Raw genomic sequence first — 27,746 nt, 5'->3', positions numbered from 1 at the left:
GGGCTTCACGTGACACAGGAGTCTCCGGTCACGTGACGCAAGAAAGGCCGCGCTGGGGCGGGATCGGGTCACTTCTCCCCTCCCTCCGGAAGCGTAACATTGAGCGCGCCTGCGCAATGGGCGCCACGTCCGCTTTTGCCTAGTCGGGTAGTTATTGTGCTTTTTGTTCCGGAATAGGAGGGTCGGGTCCAAAGGCTTATTCGCCTTTTCTTCTCCCATAGATTCTCCGTGTATGGACCCTAAAAGCTACCGCTGCTGCTGCTGCTGCTGCGGACCTAGATAGTTACTGTCTCAGCTTTAGGATGTACGCTCTGCCACTAGAAGCTCTTCCAAGGGACCGAGGTAACCGCGCCCCCCGGGACGAGGAAGTGCGCGTGCGTTTGAGGAAGGGCGCCCCAGACGAGATGCCTCCTGCGCATGTGTGACAAGAAGGCGTTCCTAGATCGTGGAGGGAAAGCTGTTCTTCCCGAGAAGGGGAGGTGTCTCTTTGGCCTTGGTAGGTTTACGCCCCACTTGGGCTGTGGGCATTGGTATTTCCAGCCCATCTCTCACCAATCCTCCAGGCACTGTGCACTATCCTTACTCTGGGTTGCTTTGGGTAGTTACCCGACCTGGAGTTTAATGGCCTTAACATATCAAAAGAGGGCCTTAGAGCCATTGATTTCGTCTTCTACTTCCAACAGTAGTTCAGTATAAATTAACACAGTGTTTCAGATATTTCTATTTCGGTCATTATTGTAACGAAATCTTTCCCATCAAGCTCTTTTTCTTCCTCCTATGGAAAAACCGCTACTGAGGAGAAAAATACAAATCTGAAGTTATCTTCTAGAGCAAAGTTGCTCATAAGAATGAAAGTTAAAGAATTGCTTTCCTGCAGAATCCTGCAGTCCTAAAATGTCCTACCTTTGGCAGCACTTCTAACCTGGCTCTTGGCCTTTCAGTCTCTAGAGTTCCCCCTCCTATCAAATTTTGACTCTTTCCTTTCCTTTCCCCATAGTTTCTCTTGTACTCCCCAACTTTTTTCCTTTGGGTATAGGCATAACCAGACATCTAAAAAATTCCTTTTCTGTTCTTCACAAATCAATGGTATTTGCATTATGCTTAATCTGCCAGCAGGGTTGCTCATGAACTTGTTCTTCTCTTTAAGGCAATTAAAAAACAGTGGAATGGAAAGCAATTATTGTGGTCATCCCGTGTTAAGCTCCTCTTCAGCAATGTATACATTCCTGCTGGGGGCCATATTCATTGCTTTAAGCTCCAGTCGAATCCTACTTGTAAAATATTCAGCCAATGAAGGTAAGTTAAGATTTGGAATATGTATGGAGCACTGCCATCTAATCACACTTTATCTTTCTTGTCTTTAGTTTCCCTTGTATATAAAATGGGGATAATACCCTTAAAAGTATTCTGCTTCATGTCAATGATAAAGCATGTTTACATTTGGTTCTTTAAACTTTCATTCCTTACCAAGAAAAATTTTTGATGCTGAGTGAAATTTGGGTCAGTTAAGTACAGGATCAAAACCTTTGCAGAACAGATCATAACATCTGACTGTTGGTTTAATCAACAGGTGTTTCTGGGCCTATAGCAATATATATTATAACTTATTTTGAAATAGGAGATATATTTGGTCAGTTGGCGTTTGTGAGGTACTATTTTAAGTACATTATCAATGGAGCAGTACAGGTTATTAGCTTTGATAAATACATACTCAGGAAATCTTTTATTATTCTTAATGTAAGAATTTGTATTTAAACAGTTTAATTCCACAAAACTGTGTCGAGAACCTCTCACTAGTTATTGAGTACACGTAAAATCATGACATCATGATCGTTAATGGTCTGCTTGGGGAGTCAGATGTGTACATAAGTCTCTTTTTCAGTTAACATTTCTCTGCCAGGCGCTGGGCTAGATATTACTAGCAGGGTTCAAAGTGCATAAGATACAGACTTTATTCTCAAGAATTCACAGTTTATTAGAAGAGAAATACATGTAAATGCATCATGAAAATACAGTATAATAAGTGCAGTTCTATACCAAAGATACAGAGGTAGTTTTACATAGAAAGTGATATATTCTGTCTGGGAGAGCATGATGTGGACTGTGAAGCAGTCAGGGAACACTTCCCTGATAAGGTGACAGTTGATCCACAAGAAGACAAGGTGGGCAGAGGTATTCAAAACAGAAGCAACAGCCTATAAAAATGAACAGATGTATTAAAAAAGCAGGATGGATTGTGAGAATGTGTAGTTCAGAATTACTGAGCAAAAAGTTTTAAGGACTTGGACGAGGTGGGAAGGAGTGATTAGCCAGAGAGGGCAGTAATGATCAGAGAGCTGAGGACTTTATATGTCATGCTAAGCATCTGGGACTTTATTCTCTAGGCCCTAGAGTCTGGGGGACAAGGAATACTTGGAGGAATATAAACGGCAGGGTAAGATGAGAAAGACTATTATGGTAGCTGGATGGAGAAGGGACTAAAGGGGAAGAGAAGTAGCCAGTTAGGGGGTTATTACAAATTCAAGCCACAGATGATGAAAACTAACCAAGGTTTTTGAAGTAGAAATTGAGAAGAGAGGATAGATTCAAGAAATATTCTAAACATAGAAAAGACAAGACCTGGAGAATGTGTGGAATGTGGAGATTAAAGGAGATGAAGTATTGGATAGTTCAGAGGTTTCTGGTTTGGATGCTGAGTAGATCAATGATGTTCTCACCTGAGATGGAGACTAAGGAAGGAAGAGCAGGTTGGACAGAGCTCAGAGAAATTAACAGTTTTAGCTCTTGTACCTTCCATGAGGCCAGGAGCTGTGTCCGTGTTTACTGCTGTATCCTGCAGTGTTTAGCACTTCACACATGTCAAGGAAATGCCAGTTAAGTGAATAAATAGGAGATAGTTATTCATATGGATATGTTCAGTGAGCATTAAATGTTCCAGAATACAGATTTGGAAACATTTATATTAAGTTGACATTTAAAACCCAAGGAGCGGAGGGCTCATTCAGAGTAACCACACAGAATGAGAAAATACAAAGAGCCAAGGATAGAACTCCAAGGAATGCCAGCATTTAACAGGAGTGCTGACACTCAGAAGGACATTAAGAAGGAATTAGAGGGCTTCCCTGGTGGCACAGTGGTTGAGAGTCCGCCTGCCGATGCAGGGGACATGGGTTCGTGCCCCGGTTTGGGAAGATCCCACATGCCGCGGAGCGGCTGGGCCCGTCATCCATGGCCACTGAACCTGCGCGTCCGGAGCCTGTGCTCCGCAACAGGAGAGGCCACAACAGTGAGAGGCCCACGTATCGCAAAAAAAAAAAAAAGGAATTAGAGAGATGAGTTGCAGTCCAAACTGCTTGGGGGCAAGATCTGAGTGGAAAGTGGGTACAGTGGAGATAATTAATATTGACACTTTTATGGAGATTAGGAGGAGGTATGGTAGCTGGAGAGGGAGGATCTTATATTTTATTTTTTTCGGTTGGGAGTTTTGAACGTATTTGTAGGAGAGGAGAGGAAGCCAGTTAATTGAAAGATAAAGGAGATATACTGAAGCCCGAGGAAATAATTATTGGAGCAAAACCCCTGAAGAGAAGGGAAGGTTTTAATGGGGAGAATGGGTGAATAGTGGGGCCATGGCTCCTCTCTCTGGGAGTGAAGGGAAAACAATAAGGATGAATGTGTCGTAGATAAGGTTGGAGTGTGGGCAGAAGAGTGGAGAGAGGTCACACATGATGCTGTGATACGATTTGGCGTCAACCATGAGAGAAATGCAAGGAGAAAAACAAAAACGATGAAAAGCAAGAACGAGTTAAAGAGCAGTGACAAGAGTTTGAAAGTTGTGATATAAAGCCCCCCCATTTGTGTGTGTGCATGTTTGCTCATGTGTATCATGCTAGAAAGTAAAGCAAAGTATTGTTGGAGGATAATGGAGTGTGATTTCATTTTAGCTTTGAGCTCAGAAAAGGGAGGAAGAGATGTTTTTAACTGAGCTTTGAATAATGGAGAAAGTTTAACAGGCAATTAAGTGCCTGCTAAGTGCAGAACACTTAACTGCCAGGTTTAGGATGTCTTACAAGACATGATCCCTGTCTTGTAAGAAGCTTACTTTTTAAAATTTATTTATCGAATTTGTTTGTTTTTATTTTTGGCTGTGTTGGGTCTTCGTTGCTGTGCACGGGCTTTCTCTAGTTGCAGCGAGCGGGGGCTGATCTTCATTGCGGTGCACGGGTTTCTCATTCTCTTGTTGTGGAGCACGGGCTCTAGGTGCGCGGGCTTCAGTAGTTGTGGCGCGCGGGCTCAGTAGTTGTTCACGGGCTTAGTTGCTCCGCGGCATGCGGGATCTTCCCGGACCAGGGCTCGAACCCGTGTCCCCTGCATTGGCAGGCGGATTCTTAACCACTGTACCACCAGGGAAGCCCCAAAGCTTACATTTTAAGGGTAAGACATACAACATAAAAAGTAACTATAATACAATGTTACAGGTACTGTTATAGAGGTTTATAGGTAGTGTTAGCCAAAAACTGGGTTCACCTCTTGGTACGTGTTGAGCCAAAAGACACAACCAAGCCAAAGATCGGGAGAAGGAAGGATTTATTATTACTTGTAGCAAGTAAGGAGAACACCGGAGAGCTTTCCCAAAGCAGTGTCTTCCCAAACAGCAAAATTGGGCAAGTTTTAAGCTAAAGGGTACGTGCAATTTATGAAGGGGCTTGGGTGGTTGACAGAATCCAGCTTTAGTTGATTGAAGTCAGGAGGGTCAGAAAAGGTCAACATCATCATCCAGTTCTAGTTGATCTGGTGGTTGAGCACTGCAGGCTCATCTTTACCATTGAAACTGAACTGGGAGTCTTTACAACTGATACATTATCTTTGCTATTGTCACTTCTCTTGCTGGATAACCGTTTGTTCCTGCACTCTTTTGTTCCCTTAAGATCCTTAATTACTGAGACCTGTTCAAGGGCAAGCATTATGGCCAGGTTTAAGTCACAAGATGGCTTAGGCCAAAAATGGCTTCTCTTATGTCCAGAAAGCCACGCCTGGTTCTCTTTCTCCGGGGACCCCCTACCCTATCTGTTTACACTAGTGCTACAGGATTGGAGATGAGTAAAGGATTGATTATGCATAGGTTGTGAAGGTTAGGGAAAACCACAGAAAAGAGGAAGAAAGAGCGTTCTGGGGAGGAAGAATGTCGAGTTGGCTTTTTTCCTTTGTACTTGGCCAGTTTTGGTTTTTCATATGCCCACCAAGGGAAACAAGCAAATATTTCTGAGAAAATGCATTCCTCAAAATAGTAACTAATAAGATTTATGTTTGTCCTTGGTAAAATCTTAGAGCAAGTTGTTTGTAAGCATTTAGAAAAAGGAGAGAAAGAACAGCTAAGTCAAGATATACTAACCAAACCTCATTTCCTAATTAGATTGGCTTGTAGATTGGGATATAGCTTCCTGATTGGTCAGTGGGTTTGGATGTGTCAGTGTGTTTGTCCACCGAAGAGCCCTGGGCCAGTTGCCTCTTGCTGCAAGCCGCTTCCTTCTGTTACCACAACATACTGTTTGTCCCAGAGTGCCTAACAAATATTATTTTCCATGTGTACCATGATATGAAACAGATAGGAAAACTCTGAGTTAAGGGAATATCACAGACAGAGTGTACCTTGATTTAAGCAAGGCAGACAAGTCACACAAGAGGAATCATGAGCTGGGTAATAATTCAGCCACCTAGATTGATAGCTGTTTGATTAGTCAGGCCCCGATTGTTAGTTAATGGTCAACTTAGAAGGTTGTCTCTAAATGCCACAAAGCTTTCTTCGCCTGTAGCCCTAGCCTCCTCAACACATTTTTCAGGAACTTGAAGGAAAACATGAGAGGCATATCTCTCAATTTCGAGGATAATAAAACACTCAATGAGGTTAAGGATAGCTAACACATTAGGTGAATTGATTCAAAAATACAAAAGAGCCAAAACCAACTGGATGAAGTTTAATATAACCAGTCTTAAAGTCCAACTTTTAAGTTTAGAAACAGCTCTAAACTATTTACTGTATGTAAGCATTATATAGAGCACAATTTATAATTAAAAAACATTTCTGTTACATTTCAGAGAACAAATATGATTATCTTCCAACCACTGTGAATGTGTGCTCAGAACTGGTGAAGCTGGTTTTCTGTGTGCTTGTGTCACTCTGGGTTCTAAAGAAAGGTGAGTCTTGAAATGGTACTATATACTGGTTAAAAATCACAGAATCAAAAAATTTTAGAACTGAAAGGAACATTTCATATCAGTTAGCCTAGCCCATTAATTTTATATATGAGGCTACTAAGATACAAATAGAAATATGATTTCTCATGTTTTGCAAGTGAGGAACAGACTCAGAGCATAAGTTGTAAGTGTTAATGTGGTGCTGGGTAGGAGGGGGCAGAGCCTGGAGTCCAACCCACATGTCCTAGCGTCCCGTCCACTGTGCTGCCTCTTGACTTGTTCCTGTCGTGGGTCACACGGTGAGTTAGTTTTTATTCAAATTCAGGATTATCTAAATCACTGCTGTCTGACGTGATACGTAGCATACTGCAAAACAGTCCCCATTGCCTTTAGGGGGACAGCATAGCGCTTTGGAGTCAGAGAGACTGTATTCTAGGGCAGATTATTTTACTTTTCTGAGCTCCAGTTTCATCAGCTATCAAATAAGTATCAAATAATAAGGGTGCACATAGTATCAAATAAGGGTACTAATCCTTCCTCAGATCAAAAGTATGTACCCTTTTGTGGCTATTAATTCTCCAGTTATGGAACCTTAGCTCTCTCTTCTACTTTGATCCACCTTCCCACATGAGGTAGACATAGAATTTACACCATTAAAGGGCTTGCCCAAGAAGATGTCTTTTCATTCTCAGAGGTTTCAGTCTTTGCAGAGTTTCTAGTTAGTGGAATACATTTCTTAATCTCATGAAATTTATGAAGTATTTACAGGGGTTAGACTTAAATTGTTTTCTATCTTTTCATTTTATTTTACATTCTCCGTTACAGTACCTTCTTAATTTTTTGTAAACCTAGAGATAGGAGAATAACTCATACTAGGATGAGCAACGGTTAATTTTCTCTACTCCCCTATGTATAAACTTTCACTTAATATCTCCCTTTCCTGATTCTCTCACCCACCACAGCACCACTGTCCCGGCCCCGGGAAAAAAAATCCCAGCATGAACGCTACATTTTTTGTTCCACTTATTTTAACTTGTTGATCTCTCTTGGCTTTATGCTCAGAGTAGTAAGAGAAAACATAAGTGTGTCCTGAGTTGCCTTCCTCAGTAATACGTCTGTCTCAAGTTAGCAGGAACTAAGAAAATCAGTATTCCTAAAGTGTTGCTGTTGTCAGAGATGAGCACGGTGGTGGGGTGAAGAAAGACCGTAATGGAATCCTGTGTAGTTCTTGATTTCTCAAGGCTAATAGTCACTTACGAAAGCATGTTCATTAAGTCTCTTTTAAAGAATTATATCAGAAATTAAATACAATTTACTTTCTCTAAAAATATGTGCATTCTCATCAAGCTCATATATTTATTGCTGTATTTCTTTCTTTAGAAAATCATCAAAATAGAAACTTGAGATGTGGTTCCTGGAAGAAATTCTCTAATTTCATGAAGTGGTCCATTCCTGCCTTTCTTTATTTCCTGGATAATTTGATTGTCTTCTATGTCCTTTCCTATCTTCAGCCTGTAAGTAAATAATGACAAAGAAGACAGCATTGAAAAGACAGAGAAATGAATCCTGGAACTAACCTTTCTCTCTTTTTTTTTTTTAATGGTTTTCCTTGGCACTGTTAGTTTCTCATTGCCTCACTGGCCTTCCTGAGGTTTGAGCAGAATCATCTGAGCACTGACTTACCAATCCACTTGCAAGACTCTTCCGCTGTGAAAGATAACCATTAAACTGTGCTGACTGATCTGTGGGAGCTGCTTCCTGACCACTGAATCTAGAGCCATCTCTCTCTGTGTAACCTTAACCAGTCTGCCTGTTTTCTGAGCCATCCTGTGGCCACCCACCTCTAATATTAGTCTCAACATCCAGGACCTCCAAGCAGACTCCCGTGATTAACTCAGAAAATTATACACTCAGTGTACCGCTCTTTCTTACACTTGTTTTAATGTGGTGTATACGTATTCTTTTGGTATGATTTTCGTTTTCTGTTAGTCCTGTCATTTAACCAAGTTCTTTAAGGGTGGAGATTATATCCTCCCAATCTAACTGCTATCCATAACTGATAATACTAGGTATACTTCTCATCTCTCCTGGCATCCCCTATGCCAATTTAGAGAACTGTTAGTAATCAGAATTAAAGTTTGGTCTCTTCTGCTTTTACCTGTTACTCAGTTTGGATCACGTGTATATTTCCCCCTCTATATTTTCATTTTATAAAATGAAGGTTTCTATTACCACATTTAAGAAAATGTGTTTTAATTTTCTTTAAAGAGCAAGTTCAGGCATTTTGATCATACATAGAATTTCTATTGACACTAGTCCTCTATTTGAAGCCTCTTACGTATATCCAAATCAGTGTGAAAGTGGGATGAAAAGGAGGGATCAAGAGGGCACTGAGGTAGAAAACAGGAGTTTGATTCTTTTGCACAATTTAAAAGATTAGAACCAGGCAAGGGCAAACTGCTCTGTAAAATAGAATAGTGTTACCATACTGGCCCAAAGGTAAGGACCTGGGCCAGGGGATCACCTGAAGTTGCTTTCAGCTCTGTGATCCATTTTATTAGTAAAAGTTCATTCCATTTAAAACGTGTCCTCTCCTAAATTCTTTCACTTTGTTTTTCAGATCCGAGAATTCCTCCCAACGACATAATTATTCACCTCCAATAAGTGTATATTTGTTGTGTTTTATTTGTATCCAACAGACTAGCTCTAAATTTATATCCCTTTGCTAAATCCCTAGTACCAAAGCAGGAGTGCAACTTCCTGTTCTTACAGCTTATTGCTTTGCTCTTCCTTCCTGATTGTGTACAGCCACAGATATTACAAAATAAATTACTTGGCTTATATATTCTGTGTAGTGCTATGCCCAAGCCTAGTTGGAAAGAATTAAATAGAGATGCATGGAAGTTTGGGGGCAAAGAGCTGTGATATTTTATTTATTCTATACTATTGCCTGGACAGAGTGGACACAGTTCCCCAGGCCAGCAGGCTGTTTTGTTAGGTACATTTGCAGTGCTGTAACTGTGATTCATCAGAGCCGCCACTTCCCCACTCTTAACCAGCCATGTACTTTTCTTATCTCCTCTTACTTGTCTTCTAACCAGGGGTTCACAAACATTCGTCTGCAAAGAAAACCTTAAAACAATGGTTCCCATAAAAATTCAGTAGAAAAAGAGCAATATTGTATTCTTGGAATTTTTGCTAGTTGTTATTGGATTTTACTCTTATTTCTTTAATTCAGCTGCATATTAGTCGTGTTTGCTGGTTGTATAAGATTGTGGATACTCTTTAGGGTTGGTCAGTCTAAAGTGACAGCAAGGAGGAAGGCAGTAGGATTTGCTTTTAGAAATTATTAATATTGTCAGATCCAATTATGGCGGCAGTGATAAATTTCATATTTTCTGGGCCAAAATGTATATATGTTCAGATTAATATTCTCATATGTGGAATTTGACTAAATTCACAAAAATAAACCTTAATAAAATCTGGCTAACACCTTTCTAAGTGTTTAGAACAATGTGAATAATTCCAAAGGACTGTCAAATATAAGTTTGGTAATGAATCACTGGTATTGAATCACTACAGTTCAACCAGGTAAATTGATTTAATTCCTAGAGCATTAAAAACGCTTAAAAACCTATACCTCCATCTTCTTAATGTATAAATGGGCCTAACAGTACTTGCTTTCTCTCTACCCACAGAATCAGTGTTAAAAGTCTCTGAGAGCTTGAAAAAGAATGCTTTATAATCATTGTAACCATTATTTCTGGACCTAAACCTATAGAGTTTATAAGTATTTCCAGATCTGCACATAAAGATTATTACACAGGCATTTGCTGAATTTCAGCACATTTTCAAAGCCTGTACAATAAGTTGATCATATCTACGTAAGTTTAACAAGCAATAAAAATAGAATTTAATCCTCTAGTGAAGTAGCTGCCCTAATAACCCCTCTGGGTTTTGACCAAAAAGCTTTTTTTGTCAGGTTAACTTGCACCAAGCTGGGAGATTTCTGAGGTCAGTGCTTTGCTTGGATTGTAACTCTATCTTCTCTTTCTTTCTAGGCCATGGCTGTTATCTTCTCAAATTTTAGCATTATAACAACAGCTCTTCTATTCAGGATAGTGCTGAAGTAAGTAACTTGTTGTGAAAGCATATATCATACTTTAAAATGGCACCGCCTTGTTTCAGGTGATATACCCTCTGAATCCCAAGGCCGAGATTTTATTCCTAATTTGCTTTGTGTGTTGGGCAAGTTGTTTAACCCATCTGGAAAGCAGCTGCAGTGTTAGCCTGTCTAAATCCTCTGCGATTCAATGTTTGAAATGTATTTTCTTAGCATCTCAAAAGAAAAGAGATGATTGGGTTTTAATTATTTTAATTTTTAGTGCCAGATTTTCAACAAAGAATTCATTAGCTTTTTTTTTTGAAGATTCTCTGTACACTAATAGGGAACCAAGAAGTTCCTAAGATTAATATGTTTGTTATATGGAGTTTGGAGGTGATAAAAAGTGGCAAATTCCTTATTAAACTCCTTGAGATGACTACGTGATTTAAGCTGTAACTGGCAGAGGATTTGCATGAGGAATCTAGTTAAAATTACAATTAATAAGAGTTAACTTATTAAACTTTCCAAGTGCTATCACTAATTCATCTCCAGGAGAACGTTTGAATAAAATAAACATTTTTAGTTTAGATAGGCTCTGCTGCAAAGCAAAGGCCAGAAAGTCCTAAGGTGATACAGGATCTGGGTACTTAACTCCAGTTTAATTTGTTATTTAATGATGATGATGATGATGATGATGATGATGATGAAAATAAAATTAACTCTTTGTTATATTTGTTGTGATTGTTTTTATTTTAATTTTACATTCACATTCTCTTTTTGTTTCTCAATGTGCTATGTCATAGTGTGTTTTCATAATTGATGTGTACAGAAGGATGAAGGGCTTGGTCCATAGGCACTAATTATTTGTTGAATCCCGTGATGCATTCAGTACATAAATTATATGAAATTCTTGTAAGGTTTTCTTTTACCCTGAGGAAACATTCAATTTAATAGTTGATGTAAGAGATGGGGAAAAAATGAACATAGCATTTCATCCAATTTAAATGTTAGAGTCACTGAAATTTGCTTTTGCTATCACTTTCTTCATTTTATTTATGAATTGTGAGAATAATTCAATTCAACTAGCAAGTTAAAGAATGCTAATCCAAAAAAAGTTTTAAAGTCTTTAAAATCAGCATGAAAGTCACTTTGTAGGATAAAAGTTGGCTTCTGAGAAAACATATGTAAGCAATAATATTTTTATATTGATTCCTGTGATAAAATTAAGGATGCATTTCCATAAAGGAATAATTGTTGGCTCTGACACACAATAAAATACTCACTATTAATAGGGGAGCGATGGTCTCAAAAACATGTATTTTTTTTGTTTGGTTTGGGGCTTTTTTTTTACTTCAAGTAAAAAAATTTTTTTTCCTGTGAAGTGACAGTTTATGAGTACACATGGTATTATACTTAAGTTATTATATAATATATAAGTATTATGTCAAATTAATAACTGAATTTACCAAAGAGAAGTTTAAAGGTATGTATTTCCTGATTTGAAATTGACTAGTAGCTCTACCTATGCCAAGAGTTGGTGGTTTGTTTTTTTTAATGACCCCAGAGCATGAGCAGGGCTGTGGGCCAAGGTGAGGGGCACTTGGAAAAGCCCTGCCCAGGGTGGCCCGACTGCCATGTGGGCAGCTGCCCGGGGAGGCTCTCCACCAGTGACTAGAAAACACTAAGGTCTCCTCGGGGCCTTCCTACCCTATTTCGACTTAACCCCACAATGACCCCATGAGATAGGTGCAGTTAGGCTGAGTCTGTGCCTGGAACCCGGAGCCACTAAGCATTTTGCAGCCCTTGGGCAGCTCCCTTTGGCTGTAGAAGAGAGGGAGTCTAGGTGGATAGGCTGGGGGCGGAGGGACAAACAACGTTATGAGCTACAGTTCAAACTTTTTTTTTTTTTTACATATTTTACCTCTTAATATTCAAAGCAGTAATATTGATTCTTAGGCATGTGTTTGCTTTGTTGTTAATACCACTCTGTTTTGAATCCTTAGAAGTTCTTTAGATTAAAGAAACAATAAAATCACTCCATTTTTATTATTTCCACAAACGCTTAGTTCCCAGAATGGGTCTTAGTTTGACTAATTCACAAATCAACACTTGAAGCTACTCTAAATAGTGGAGCTAAAATGTGTTAATAAATCTAATAATGTCTTTTATGGGAATGCCTTTTAAGTATTACCTATTATTATATTTTAAAATCAACTTTGTTCTATTTTGATCTTTTTGTTGGTGGTAGTGTATGTTGTTTGTTAGTTTTTCCCTATTTAATCTACTCTTTGTGAGTCATTTGATGGTCTTCCGCCCGTGGCAATAAAATTTTGACCTAAGAATAGCTTGAGTTCTATCACAAGTTCTTAATTTATTTGCCATAAATAACTCATTTAGAATATCAAAGCTCTTGTCTTATACTTAACTCTAGCAGAGCCATCAAATACCTTTCCCATACAGGTAAAGGATATAAGGCTATACAGGTAGAAAAAAATAAGTCCAGTGACTAATGTAAAACTTACTTGTAAGAATTTGAAAGTGAGAAAAAGTGAAAAGTATCACCATTCAAATGTCTTATTCTAAACCCCATGTGAATGCATAGATTTCCTCCTTGAAGTATAGTTACTGGTTCAAAGTGGAAATGTGGCAGGCATGCCTCAAGGCCCTATTGGTTTGCTCTTAAGTCTTGGCAAAGTTGTATAATCTTGTTTGCTAGGCTTCAGGGAATAATAATGTCAGCCTGAACATCGAGATTTGGGAGATTAGAGAGCGAAACCAAGACCAGCACTTATTTTTACCTAAAGAATGTATGTAAGTTTCTCTGATTTCTTCAAAGGGAAGGGAAAAAATTATTAAAAAACACATTTTGAAACATATGTTGGATGTCTTAGAAGTTACGGTGAACTTTACTTTCTGAACCAGCAGAAAAAATAAAAGTGCCACTCAGTAATAACAAGCATTTCTCCAAAACCATTCGTTCACTTGATAAATATTTATAATTTCCCATGATAAGTCTGCCCCTGGTCACTCTTTGTGCTATTTAGAAAGGTATGATGCATGGCTTCTTGAAAAAAGTTATGTCTTTCCACTTAAATATTTTCTTGCTCTGCCTTGGTTTACCACCAGATATGGTAGAAATGCTCTTATCTGACACAATTTGGACCTAATTGTTGAGTTACTAGGAAAACTCAAAGTAGGGATGTCATTTAAAATATATATATACTTTAGACAATTTAACTTAAGGTATGTAAGTGTCAATTCATCATTCTTTTTTTTTTTTTTTTTTTTTGCGGTACGCGGGCCTCTCACTGTCGTGGCCTCTCCCGTTGCGGAGCACAGGCTCCGGACGCGCAGGCCCAGCGGCCATGGCTCATGGGCCCAGCCGCTGCGCGGCATGTGGAATCTTCCCCGACCGGGGCACGAACCCATGTCCCCTGCATCAGCAGGTGGATTCTTAACCACTGCGCCACCAGGGAAGCCCCATCATTCTTTTTGATGAAGAGCCTAAGACCTTTCCTTTGCATACGTGTGGGGTTTGCTGATTGGAGTTCTTTGGCTTCTTTCTTGCTTGAACCTACATTCATTACACATCATCTGTGGTTTCTGGTTTCAATTTCATTATAGTGGAGCAAGCCTTAAATATATTTTTAAAGTAGATTCTTCTGGATTTTTACTATTCATTCCCTAAGCTTAAACTAACTTACCTGTACCTAATTCAAAGGCAGTTTTTTTGTCTTGAGATTTGCCTTTAGTCCTCCCAAAGCATTCAACTTAGTTTTCATGAAAACAGCAATCCTTTTCATTCACTCATAATTTATGATTTCTGTAATCATTAAAATATATAATTACAATAATGAGGTCACCTGGCAAAAACACGTTTTGGAACAGAGACTCTTTGTGAGCAAACAGTTCACTTGGGATCAGAGGCCTTCAGGTTCAGCAGCCTTCCAGCCAGAGGCATTCAGCTCTGCGCATCAATCTGAATGTTTTACTGGGGCAGTGGAGAGGTCGGTTAAGTGAGTTTCTACCGTTGCATCACCTAAACCATAAGGAGCAAACTCTTTGGTGCCTAATCAGTCATCATTTATAAGAGTGCAGATCCTCAGCTGACTTTATAGGATGATTTATTGTTTTATTTTCTTTGCTGAAAATCTATTTTCACCCTAATCCTTAATAATTTTTACCTGCCTAGAACATTATCTTGAATGAGTAATTATTTGCAGTAGGTACCGGTTAGCTTATTTAAGGCTTTATTTCCTTGGATTCTTTTTTCTCCATGTCAATATTAGTGGAAGATCTATAGCCGTCAGAATTGAAAACTTCTAAAGGACCTGTAGAGTATATCATTGCCTCATTTATCTTGACGTACAGTACTTGGTTATATAATGATTTTTATAAATTGAGCACCCATTTTTCATCTCTGTCTTTTCGGTTTCCGTTCCATTTGCTTTCTACTACTAAATGTGTACCACCTGCACCTTCAGAAATGTATGTGACTAGCTGACAGTTTCTGACCTCGTGGACTATAAGGCTATGTTGGTCTCATCACTGCATGCTAGATCTGGTTATATGAAAGTGTATACACGAGAAGACATATAGGGAGCACAGGTGTGCTGCTGTCTGTGTGTGCTGTCTGTGAAGTTAGCAGTTTCACAGCATGAAGCTCTATGGAAGCATTGGTGAAATCAGACACATATTCCTGTACAGGCATCCTGGGAACTCAGAATTATACTTAAGAGGTGCATTGGTCCAGAAGGAGAACTTACAAAACCATGGCTCAGACTCCTTCCTTGCTCTTTCATAAATACATGACCTTAGAGAAGTCAGTTAACCTCCCCTAGAACAGAAACTGCCTGACCCATAGTAGGCGCTCAACAAAGGCTCCAAAATTCTTGCAACTTCAGTTCTCACCTGTTGCTTTACACGTCTGCCTTTGCTCATGTTACTCTCTGTTCTTGGTGTGCCTCTTCTCCACCTGACTAATCGATCTTCAAACTTGAAGGTGTTGTTCCCCCCAGAAGCCTCCCTGGATGCCCCCACCTGAGTCCCATACCCCTCTTTCCTTAGTCAATGTACCTTGTTGTAGCCTTTGTATAGACTCTTGCCTCTTCCTGGGTATATTGCCAACTCCCTTTTCACATGAGAAACTTCAATTTATTTTTCATCTTTCAGCCTAAGTGTCATTTCCTCTTCAAAGCAATACCTGACTCTACTTCCAGACTCAGGTGTTTTTCCTCAGTGTACCCCAATTGTTCTGTGTATCATATGTCACACATTATATTGTCATCATTTAGTTCCATGGCTCACTCACTATTAAAGTGTAAATTCTTTGAGGATGGAGACCAAGTTTTTTTTCTCTTCCCAGCATGCCTGGCACATAGTTGCTGCTTATTAAATGTCTGTTGAACTGAATGAATTTTCAAAATGGAATAATAATAATCATCATCATCACATCTTCCATATCTGAAAACTGTGTTGTTAGGCAAAATAAGGAAATAAATAAAGCATTGTTAGGACTTCATCAACTGAGACACTAAAAATATTTTTTTCCTTGCCTTATCAAACAGTTTGCTGTATAATATGATCAGGCCATGAATCTGGGAACTAGCTTCCTCCTTAAATCATTTCTAGGTCATGAATACCTTTGAAAATTTGACAGATCTTTGAAGGATCACCTGGTGGGGGTGGGGAAGACCAGGAATTCACCTATGTAGAAGATTTGGCACACACTGCAAGAATTCACAGATATCAGAAGCTCGTCACATTTTTTCTGGTTCATGGAAACTAGATTGAGAATCCCTGCTATAACTTACTTTATCACGAGATTAAAAAGTGATCGTACCAAACAACTAAGATCAGCTTCCAAGGTAGAAAGGAGGCTTAGTTAAACCTATAGGTTAAAAGGAAACTTAAAATGAGGAGAAATGACTGAATGGCCTTAAGGGACAGCTACTATAAAAGCAGATAAAAAATAAGTTCAAGGGGCTTCCCTGGTGGCGCTGTGGTTGAGAGTCCGCTTGCCGATGCAGGGGACATGGGTTCATGCCCCGGTCCGGGAAGATCCCACCTGCTGTGGAGCGGCTGGGCCCATGAGCCATGGCTGCTGAGCCTGCGTGTCTGGAGCCTGTGCTCCGCAACGAGAGAGGCCACAGCGGGAGAAACCACAACAGTGAGAGGCCCATGTACTGCAAAAAAATAAAAAAGTTCAAGAAGCAGACACACCCTAACGGGTTTCCTTTGAACTTGAATTGTGGGGAATGCTGGCAAAAACAGTATGGTTCATGCAACCAAGTACTCAAGTGATTGAGTTTTCAGTAGACACAGTTGATAGAGGAGGAGGAAAAAAGACTAGTATTAAAATCTCTTTTTTCATCTTTGAACAGGAGGCATCTAAACTGGATACAGTGGGCTTCCCTCCTGATTTTATTTTTGTCTATTGTGGCCCTCACTTCTGGGACTGAGACCTCACAGCATAACCTGGCAGGACATGGATTTCATCACGATGCCTTCTTCAGCCCATCCAATTCCTGTCTTCTTTTCAGAAGTGAATGTTCCAGAAAAGACAATTGCACAACAAAGGAGTGGACTTTTTCTGAAGCTCAGTGGAACACCACGGCCAGGGTTTTCAGTCATATCCGTCTTGGCTTGGGCCATGTTCTTATTATAGTCCAGTGTTTTATTTCTTCGATGGCCAATATCTATAATGAAAAGATACTGAAGGAAGGGAACCAGCTCACTGAAAGCATCTTTGTACAGAACAGCAAACTCTATTTCTTTGGCATTCTTTTTAATGGGCTGACCCTGGGCCTTCAGAGCAGTAACCGTGATCAGGTTAAGAACTGTGGGTTTTTTTATGGCCACAATGCATTTTCAGTAGCTCTTATTTTTGTAACTGCATTCCAGGGCCTCTCGGTGGCCTTTATTCTGAAGTTCCTGGATAACATGTTCCATGTCTTGATGGCCCAGGTCACCACTGTCATCATCACAGCGGTGTCTGTCTTGGTTTTTAACTTCAGGCCCTCCCTGGAGTTTTTCATAGAAGCCCCATCAGTTCTTCTCTCCATATTTATTTATAATGCCAGCAAGCCTCAAGGTCTGGAATACACATCTAGGCAAGAAAGGATCCGAGATCTAAGTGGCAGTCTTTGGGAGCGCTCCAGTGGGGTAAGTTTGTGAGGATGCTGCATTTTTGCCTGTTCTTCCCAAATTCAAAGTGTAGTTATGCAAGAAGAGAAATAGATCAGTGCTGATTTGTCACAGGGCATATTGGATCTCTGTGACTTATCGTTCAACAAACATTTGTTGGACTCCTTATATATAAGGGCTCATGATAATGCTGTCAGGGGTTGAGAAAAAGTATAAATCACAGTCTCAAGGACTTTATGCATTAGTTGTATCATAGAATATTACAGTCACAGAACCAGAACATGCATCACAGGTTATCTTGTCTAGTCTCCTAGTTTTACAAGTGAAGAAACAGTCTCAGAGAGGCTAACTGGGTTACAGATAGTAAGTGAAAGAAAGAACTGGTACCAAACCCATGAGGTCTGACTCCTAATCCATTCATTACTCTTTCTACTCCACTGTAGTTGGGGAAACAAGCCTCATTCGTAAGAAAAGTTGATCTTTGACGTTAGTAAGTCTTGTTAAATATAAGTCAAAAGCCTGGCTTCTTTCTTTTCCCTGTAGTTTTTCATAAACCAGAGTGTGCCAGAAGGGCAACCTTGTTTATCTCGCTAAGACGGTGGTTCCCAAGGTTCCCAAAAGGATCGCTGCAAATGCATAGTGATCTCTTGGAGGCTCAAGTTAGGAGATATATATTTAAATAAAATATGAAATGGAGTCCTCTATCTAGGTTTAAATTTACAGTTTTCATGAACACACAAAATATGAGATAGTTCACACAATGAACATTCTACTCTTCGGGAAAGTTAACCTATTTCTTATTAGATAGAGTTCATGGCAGAGCTTCCCTCAATAATGCCTCTGAAGTGTTGATATTTACAACAGATTCTTAAGATGAAAAAATTAGAAGCCTGCTCTGATCTCAGTTAGAATATAGATTTAGAAATCCTGTATTCTTTTCCAACAGTCTAATAACACTGCTTGCCCTACTTTTTTAGGTAGAAGAAAATCAATGTAACAAGGTAACAAGGCCTAGTTTATACCTATTTCTGCAGCCTTTAGTCATTTCCCTCCAAGACCAGCAGAGGCCGCTCCTTACTTTGCTCTTGTTAACTTTGAAATTCAACGTTACTGAAGTGCATTCCAATTTTTTATCTCATTATATGCCTGAGGTTAACTTTCCAAGAACTTACTTATTTAATTTCATTTAACAAGATTATAGTTTAATTAAATAAAGTCCATGATTTGTTAGTAAGGTTTCTCCTTAGTAATCATCAAAAATGGAACATTTCTAATTTTGTCCTAATTAATTACTGATTTCATGTTTCCTTTTAGGATGGAGAGGAACTGGAGAGACTTACGAAACCCAAGAGTGATATTGAATCAGATGAAGATACTTTCTAACTGGTACCCAAATAGTTGGCAGCTCTCACAAACCTTATCTTCACATTTTCAGCATGTGTGATATTTATCTTTCCACTTTGATAAACCAAGAACATTTCTAAAGCATAAAACTCTTTGCATATATCTAACCACTCCCTAAATAATTCCAACCAAAGCTTAGAGTACCCAAAGGCTAAAAAGTTCTAAGGAACTGACATAAGAATAATAGTATGGAGACTGCATTAATGGCCTGGTACTTAGTAGGTCAAGATATATTTGCAGATTATTTTCCTTGTTTCTCCATTCCAGAAAACTTGTAATAATCATGTTAGCTGTACCCTATAAATATACAAATAGAGATCAGTTTGCCAGATATTCAGAATTGTGTAGTTCTACTCTGCATGCCATGGTCTTCCCTTTTTTATCATTATAAATATCACCTAGGTTGACCCTTGAATTCTGAGGCCATGGAGATAGTCATTTTGTAATTAAAAGAGATAGTCATTTTGTAATTAAAATCAATGAGACTCTAAAAATTTGGTTGAAGGACCTTAATAACCAGCCACAACATTGATTTGAGGGTAGTGTAGTCTGTGCTAAATGTTTTGCCAAAGAAGCAAATTTTTCAACAAAAATCTGAGAATTTTAATTTTTAGGAATTTGTAGGAAATCTTATTTTTAGTGGTTGTCTTTTGATGTTTTTCTACACAAATAAGCTTCCATTTAGGTGAAAGTTGGTTTCCAGTCCCCACCGTTATCACTTGTATTTTACATCACTTAAACCAGCCATGGTGGGTTTTTTCTCCTCAGTTTGACCACATGACTATTGGATTATCCTATTTTGGAGAACTAATAAGCCACTTTTATTAGTTATTAAATAGAACATATGACTATTTTAAATCTTTATATCATACTCTGTTCCTAAAGGTTGAGACACTGGCTTCAGAATCATGCCAGGTTGTCAGTAAGACTATTGCCGAAGAGTTCTTTTAAAAGAGTCACTTGGCAAACAAATGACTTTTACTGAAATGTGAATAGTATTACTCTAAAAAGAGGAAGGCCAGTAATAAATAAAGCACTTTATAGTAACCATATTTCACCCTTAAACTGCATGGTATTTTTTGAGGTATTTTTGCATGCATCCAGTTGAGTCTATGAGGTAGAGAAGTCAGGTGATAGATAATTTAAAAATGAGAAAACAGAAATGACTTGCCCAAGGCCATATAGCTGGATGGTGATAGGACAAGTGTTGGCTTCAGCTAATAGACCTGTGTGTTTATAGAGCACTACACTGTAAATGTGAGCTTTAAGTTGTCATTTTCATGCAGTCTGTACATCTCTTCTTTCCCCTAATTTTCATACAGATAAATATAAGATAATACTATTACATAATCCATCTGTGATATCCAGAGCAATATGAATGGCAAGAGTTGGTGGAAATTTATAAATAAAATAACTATTAAACACTTACCTTGTGTTGTTATATGAAGTGGAATGCAGAGTATTTTTAATTTCAAAACATAATTTCAAAAGAACTTTTAAAACTGTCTCTTTTTCAGTAGATCTTGACTTCTGAGAACAGCAAAACTTTACCTTATCATAGGCATTCCATCAGAGTAATTAATGAAACAGAAAGATTACTTTATTATGGCAATTCATTTTAAGGTAAAGAAAATCAGCTATAGGAAGACCTTTTAGGAAATATAGCATACAAAACATACTTATGAAACACATAAAGTTGCAACAGTATTACTTGTGAAGGTATTGCCTACGGGATATATTAAATAGCAGATCCCACCAATTCATGGAGATTGATTTTCTCACTTACAGTTGCTTTTTCACCCTCCTTTTCAGGAAAGGATTTATTGCCCAAAGGAAGGTTTACTCATGTTAATTTACAAATTAAGTAGAGAGAGGGAAGGAGCTGGGACGAAAATGTGAAGTTCTGACGTGGATGCACTGTAGTACAGTTGACCCCTCAACACAGGTTTGACCTGTACGGGTCCACTTATATGCATATTTTTTTCAATAAATACAATCACCAGTTGGTTGAATCCTCGGATGCGTAACTGCAGATATGGAGGGCCGGCTCTGGGACATGAGCAACCTCAGAATTGGTCCGCAGTGGGTCCTGGAACAAATCCCCCGCAGATATCAAGGGACAACTGTATTTTGTGGGCGCTACTGTTTTAATAGGAGAGTAACTGGAAGGTGAGAGGTCTAGAAACCATATCCTATCATCTTAGGTGCTCTTGGATCAAGTGTGTAATCTGGGGAGAACGAGTGTCATGTGGAAAAAGAAGTAGACTTCTTTCCTGTTCTAAAGAACAAGTTACAGGGTGATGGTTATTCTTTCCTTATAAGGAAGACTCTCCTAACAAATGATACTTTCCAATAATGGAGAAGACCTTCCTGAAGAGTAGTAGAGAATAGTAGTAAATTCTCAATCACTGAAGTGTTAAGGAGAGATTGTATCAGCAGTATGTTTTAGAAGGGATTCCAGCATTGGTATAGAAGTTGGACTAAGTGATTTCTAAAGTCCCTTCCTATTTTTAGATTCTCTTCTGAGCATTTTGACCTACAACTAATGTGCTGAATAGCCTTTGGTTGGACCACAAGTATGGCCTACAGTGACCTGATTCCAGCTCTGTCACTGGTCCTAGGGTCAAACTTCTATCCAGCAATGTGCCTAATCCTGAGGGGAAGCAGGATGTGGCTGTTGGTTATAGAGGGAAAGATGGCTTAGACCCAGATCCCAAATGCTTGGCCAGCTGTGTCCTGCCGCCTAGGTTTTCAAGGTCCATATGCAGAGGAGACTCAGGGCAGAGTTAACTTTGTTTATAACTCTAAGGCCTTTTGCATCTGAATCCCCATGTGGAAGCCCTGTTGCTGGTGACCTGGGTTAGACTATGTGGGGCTGCAGGGAAACCTTTTGTTCTTGTACAGGCCCAACCTTGACCAGACACAGCCCAGGTCCTCCTTGGCAACTTCTCCTTTTACTTAAGTCCTGATTTTTCCTGCGAACTCTTACCATTCTAGTATGGTGAAGGGGCAGAGAAAGTCAAACCCAAAGGAAAGAGAGTGTTTTTCCTTCTCTAAAGCCGAGAGCAGACTTTCTAAAACTGAGTTGTATATATCCCTCCTTTAAAGGAAAAAAAAAACCTCTCACAGATCAGTGTTGACCTTTTTTTCACTTTACTGTAATTTAAATGCATATGAACATAAAGTATAAACTTCTTATAGTTTTTATATGAAAACCAAAACAAATTTACAATTAAAGTATAAAGCTATAAAAGCAGTAAATTTTCAATTCAAATAGGAATTTAGTGAGAAGGTGATATTTTGCTCAAATGGAATCACAATAAACTCCCTAACAGATCTGCAGAACTTCTGTCCTCACTTGCTATTTTACTTGCTTCAAGCTCCATCCTGTCTCTGCCAAGAAAGATAACTGAAACCTGCTGACAATGCTGGTAATGCATTTAATCCTGCTGGGATTTATCAACCCGTGTCCCTAACAATCCCATACGGATGTGGTGTGCGTCAAGCTGCCAACTCCCATTGGCCGCGATGCCCTGGAAAGATTTTAAAAACGTCAGCTTTATGTGTTCCCTGAAGCTTTGAAAGAACTCACAAATAAAATTGCCTAGGCTTGGCACTTTTTTGAGGAGTACTTTTTTCCCTACAACATTCTTTGTTTCTTCCTCCTCTTCTTCTTGATTCACTCTTGATCATTTATATTCAATATTTTGTTAAAAAACTAACCTTCCAGAGTTTCAAATTTATTTGTACAGGAATTCGTGAATCATGCTCATAATTCTTTTACTTATTTCCTCTTTTACTATAGTTCTGTTTTCTTTCTCGTTTTTGATTTTGTGTATGAATGGTGTCTCTTGGTTTTTTAAAAAATAGGTTAATGAGCATTTTCTAATTTTTACTTTATTAAAATTTATTATGTTCTGTCTTTCTAAAGTTTGTTTTGTTCTTTTTCTATCTTCTTCAAATATATTTGTTTTCTTTCTTGCTTGTTAATGAACATGTTTATAACTAGTAGAAAAATTCCTTGGAGTAAGTAGACTCCAGGCCAATCCCCAAAGACTTTAAAATATAGCATTATCATTGTTATTTTTTCTAATTCTGTTTAGAGTCAAGAGTAGTGTCACTGAGGATTTTATTCATACTTTTGTTAATTTCTAGTTTTTATACACTTGGTTGGAAAATGAGATCTGTGCTCTTCCTGCTGTTATTTGCATATTTTTATTGAATTTATTATTGTAGTTTGGCTCATCCTTTGTGTAAAAGCTTTTTTGAGAAAGTTGATGTTGGTTTGATATTTTGAACCAGTTTGAAAGTTTCTTGTCATATTTTAGATTTATTCAACTTTCATTTCTAGTCTGTTTCACTGCTAGTAGTTACTTCTACATTTTTAAAAGCAAACTTAGAACCTTATTTATAAATGTTTCAACCTCAAAAATGGTCATTGACTCCTTTCATTGAAAGATGAGGAATTTAGGTTATTATATTTCCTCCCAACTCCTCGTTTTTCTTAATAAGCTCTGAGAATTTTATCTAGGTCTGCTACGCTGTATTTCATCTCTTCTAGGACTCATATGTTTTCACATTACCATCTCTGAAATTGGGGTGTGTTAAGCAATGGCATGTTAATATAGCTGCTGCCTCCTGGCAGTAATGAAATTGTCTTTGCTTGCACATGCAGGCATTTGGCACGTGCTTACAACTTCTTAATGTTTCAGTCAACAAACCACTTAAAGACCATTTGAGGAGAGGATAAGAGTCCTGGTTGTTGTCTGAAAATCTTTCATTGGTACCTCCTGGTTATATCAAGAACATGCCAGCATCAAATTTTACAGAATAAGTGTCAATAGCTTGGAAGAAGACCCTGGAGACAGCAGAGAAACTCTCTTAAAATGCTTCATCATCATCAGGGAACTATCTGCCTGGAAAACCTCAGACATCTACGACTCTGCGTCAAAAAGTGATTCAAGAGATTCTGGCTCAAAATGTGAAGATATTCTAGAAATAGCTTAATTTATTTAACTTATAGTTTCCCTTTTTATGTAATCAGAAAATGCTACATGTTAAATGCAAAGTCTTTAAAAGCTCTTTAAAAAGAGGTATAAAATGAAAATTCTAAATGACAAGAAAGTAATATGTTTAATTGTGTTTCTTAGCAGGACATGAAATAGTGGCGTCTCTTAGATTTGATGTTGTCGTGGATATGATGAAATTTGGAAGTTCTTTTTAAAATGTTTTATTATGCACCTTTTCCTTCAATAATTAATAGTCTGCCTTTTAGTTTGTAATCCCAATTATCACAGCTAATTAAACTTTATTCGTTCATGACATAATTTGTTTATTCATAACTTTAAATGCCAGTTCATCTCTCAGCTGGGAGCTGTCTTAAAATAGATTTTTCTCTTCTGAAAGTGTTTTCGACTGATACACTTCCTGAGGTTTTAATATTTTTTGGTGTCTAATAACTACTAACTGCAGGTTTTTTCGAGTCATATTATTGTTCAGAGGTTTTGCATTTTTATTACTTTCTATAGCTATTTAATATAATATAAATAATGGCTTGTCTGAAAAATAATTCTTAAGTCACCTTTTTTTTTCCATTTAGAAATCTCCTTTTTTATCATTTAGTGTTGCCAAAAGGTTGTTTCCCTGCTCTATTACATATGTACGTATGTATGTGTGTATGTATGTCTAGGTGTGTGTGTATGCGTATCTGCATATATATGTATTTTTTTCCCCATTTTTGTAGGTGAGCTGATTTCTAAGCCTGGGTACATGGATGCCTCTGTATAGATCTTTTCTTTAAGATTTCTGTGTACTCATCTTTAAACAAAATTTTAATCAGTCCCAGTATTTCCCACAAAATGGTGTAGGTGAAATCTCCCTTACCCAATTGCTCTTTACCTGGACCCTGAATGGCATCTTTGAAGTAGTGTTAAAGCTAGAAGGTGTTTTAAAAAGGTGGAAGGGAAGCAGGACCATAGAAAATTGCAACGAGGGAACTTTCTGGGTGTGTACATTTCCTCTATCTCAGCTGAAATGCCTGCTTTGAATGCCAGTTCCATAGAGATAGGGCTAGTACTGTCTCCTGTTGTGAGGAGAGGGTATCACTTGACTTTTAGTTTGTTCCTCTGTTTGAGACTGAGCCCCCTGCTTTGATAAGAAGTCAGGCTAAGTGAAGTGCCTTGAAAGCAGCACACACTTTCTCTACAAATGTGAAATTTGCTACTAGAATGTTTATATTGTATACTTATATATAATTATATAATATTTGTATATATTCTTACATTTAATATGTTACAGACACTTAACATATTATATAAAATATTTTAACATTTCATATTTTGTAAGTTTTTTTATGTAAAATTTATACACACTGCCCTGCTGCAAAGATTTTCCACGTTCATATATTTGAAAGGACTCACCAGACTCCACAGAGGACACTCACGTAAGACTTTTATTTAAGGCGAAGGACATGGTGCCGCGAGAAAAGGAGAGTATAGACACTGGGGTTCCAAGAGAGCCGAAGCCTGAGCTCCCCAGGGTCCTTATTACACAGAGACCGCACTGTCTCCACTGTCTCCAGCTGGAACTACCAAGATCTGTGGGAGGAACCTTGACTATGGGAGAGCTCAAAGTAGAATTTCCCAGGATTTTCATGGCCTCTCTAGCCAGCTCATCAGTCAGGTTTACGTAATCTATTAGGCCAGTTGGAAACCATCATTAAAGAAGTTAACCCTGGGGATCCCCGGGGTAGTTTCAAACTTTAAACAGCACATCATAAATCCTACTGCCCTTAGTTTGGCTAAGAGTCGAAAAAGATTTCATCATGTCCCCAGAGATAGAGCTTTTCCAATCTAGCTGTAAATCAACTCCATCCTGCATATATATATACCCTTATCTCCAAACCTCCTTCCTCCAATTAGGAAGTTAGGGGGGAAGAAGGGCAGGGCATAGCCATGTCACTTAACTTTGGCCTCTCAGCTACAGCTGATCCTTGCCTGAACAATACAAGTGTTATTTCTTATCTTTCCTAGTGCTCAATTTCCCCAAGTTGGGGATAGTAAGTAGACACACATTACTCAAAAAGTTCATGCTTTGGGCTTCCCTGGTGGCGCAGTGGTTGAGAGTCCGCCTGCCGATGCAGGGGACACGGGTTCGTGCCCCGGTTTGGGAAGATCCCACGTGCCGCGGAGCGGCTGGGCCCGTGAGCCATGGCCGCTGAGCCTGCGCGTCTGGAGCCTGTGCTCCGCAACGGGAGAGGCCACGACAGTGGGAGGCCCGCATACCACAAAAAAAAAAAAAAAAAAAAAAAGTTCATGCTTTGAGATTAAAGCTATTCCCTAGTTTCAATCTTGATGAAGTTTTCTTCTATAAAGTCATGCTTGTTGTTCATTTTAGTTTATTTCAGGGAGGGGGTAGTGTTTATGAATGAATTAATATTAGTGCCACCATCCTTTCATGGACATCCGGACAACTTCTTAAATCTGGGGGAGGTAAGAAGTTCCCAGGAGAAGAAGTGCCTACACTGTGAGTATCCAAAAGCCATTGACTATGATGACAGTGGAGTCCATATCAGGTACTTGCTCAAATCATGTCGAGGCCGACAGAAAGAGCAATGTAATAATTCTTGTCTCCAAAAGATTGAAGAACTATCATCACTTATATCTCCCTGGTCCCTTCTTTATACCCCTCTCCCCATCATTGATTATATATACTATCTTATACTTGACTGTGTACATGGCTGTTCTCTACTAATCTGTACTGGAAAATGTCAGTTTTGTATTACTGGTTTCTAGCAAAGTACATAGAAAATAATATAAATACAATAAATGTTGGAATCATCATATAACTTGAACATAACCTGAAAATGAGTATCTTGGATTAAGACCTGGAATGACTAGATGGTTCTCTTCACACCTCAAGGCTTTCAGCCATTCTTGATCAAGTCTTGCCAAATTTGGGTATATTCCTGCCTCTGCCTACCCTGTTGTAATTTGGCTCTCTAAAGAGTATTCACAAAAAGAAGCGAGCCAAAGATAGAAAAGAGGACTAAAGGAGACAAACAGAATGATGGTGAAATCCACAGGAGGAATTTAGTCTTTCTCTAACATTTTTGGGAAGGAAAGTGAGGCTTGATTCCAGGGATTAGCAATCTTTCAGAAATGGTTTGCCAAGCTGTTCCCTATGGCCCTTCTTCAAGGATCTCCTTTTGTGCTGCAGATGTCCTTAGAAAGGGTGGTACCTTTAGCATGTCAGTTACACCTAATCAGTTGTAGTCAACTGTGAGCCAGCATGGTTCATGAGAGAGGGGCCAAGGAAAGGAGAAAAGGGCCAGGAGAGAGGAAAGGGATGCTTATGGGGGAGGAGGAAAGCCAAAGAAAATGTTGCCCAGGGTCAGTTTTAGCTGTTTAAAATCACCCCACCCCTTCACCCAGCCTCCTTGGCACATGTATCAACCCATGGAGTGGAGGGTGGAGGACCATTCTTTTGCTTTCTAGAAGGAAGTACTAATATTTAAGGTCTCTGAAGTCTGCCCAGGGACTGCCCAGTTTCCAAGCTTCAGGTGATGCATTTGGTCCCCAAATTAGGAAATTTGTGTTGAAGCACAAGCATATGCTGCAACACAAATTTCCTAATTTGGGGACCACATCAAGGGACTCCTTAAATGTTCAGGAAGCTCACAGTCCTTGCCTGCCTGAATTCCTTGGAAGCTCCAGCCTGGCTGTTAAGGTGATGATGAGGGTTTCTGTGTGTTAGAGGTGATGACCGCTTTAGATCACAGCCACAGCAGCAGTACTGTGTTGGGAAGAATTCAGTGAAGTTGCTTAATACCTTTCCCAATTCCCATAACAATTTGGAACTGGCTTCTGAACTATGAAGTCTGGGTTCTCTGAGAATT

At 38.9% G+C, this 27,746-nt stretch overlaps 1 protein-coding gene across 3 annotated transcripts; it reads left to right on the top strand.

Moving 5' to 3' along the window:
- Positions 1-132: 132 nt before the first annotated feature.
- SLC35A5 (solute carrier family 35 member A5) lies at positions 133-20,291 on the top strand (the record flags this gene model as incomplete). Of its 3 annotated transcripts, none has more annotated exons than XM_082624915.1 (7): positions 133-342; positions 1,148-1,296; positions 6,097-6,195; positions 7,576-7,709; positions 10,257-10,324; positions 16,684-17,464; positions 18,761-20,291. In XM_082624915.1, the coding sequence occupies 6 exons, from the start codon at positions 1,167-1,169 to the stop codon at positions 18,827-18,829; spliced, it is 1,281 nt and encodes a 426-aa protein (XP_082481041.1). In that variant the 3' UTR covers positions 18,830-20,291. The 3 variants fall into 3 exon arrangements, with proteins under 3 accessions (XP_082481041.1, XP_082481040.1, XP_082481039.1); XM_082624914.1 differs by having other exon boundaries at positions 134-496; XM_082624913.1 differs by lacking the exon at positions 133-342 and having other exon boundaries at positions 1,125-1,296.
- Positions 20,292-27,746: the final 7,455 nt, after the last annotated feature.

The sequence above is a fragment of the Mesoplodon mirus genome (assembly GCF_964341445.2).
Source record: "Mesoplodon mirus genome assembly, chromosome: 6".
Classification (NCBI taxonomy): Eukaryota; Metazoa; Chordata; class Mammalia; order Artiodactyla; family Ziphiidae; genus Mesoplodon; species Mesoplodon mirus.
Note: the sequence above shows the minus strand (reverse complement) of the source record. Positions and strands in the feature narration are given on the sequence as shown.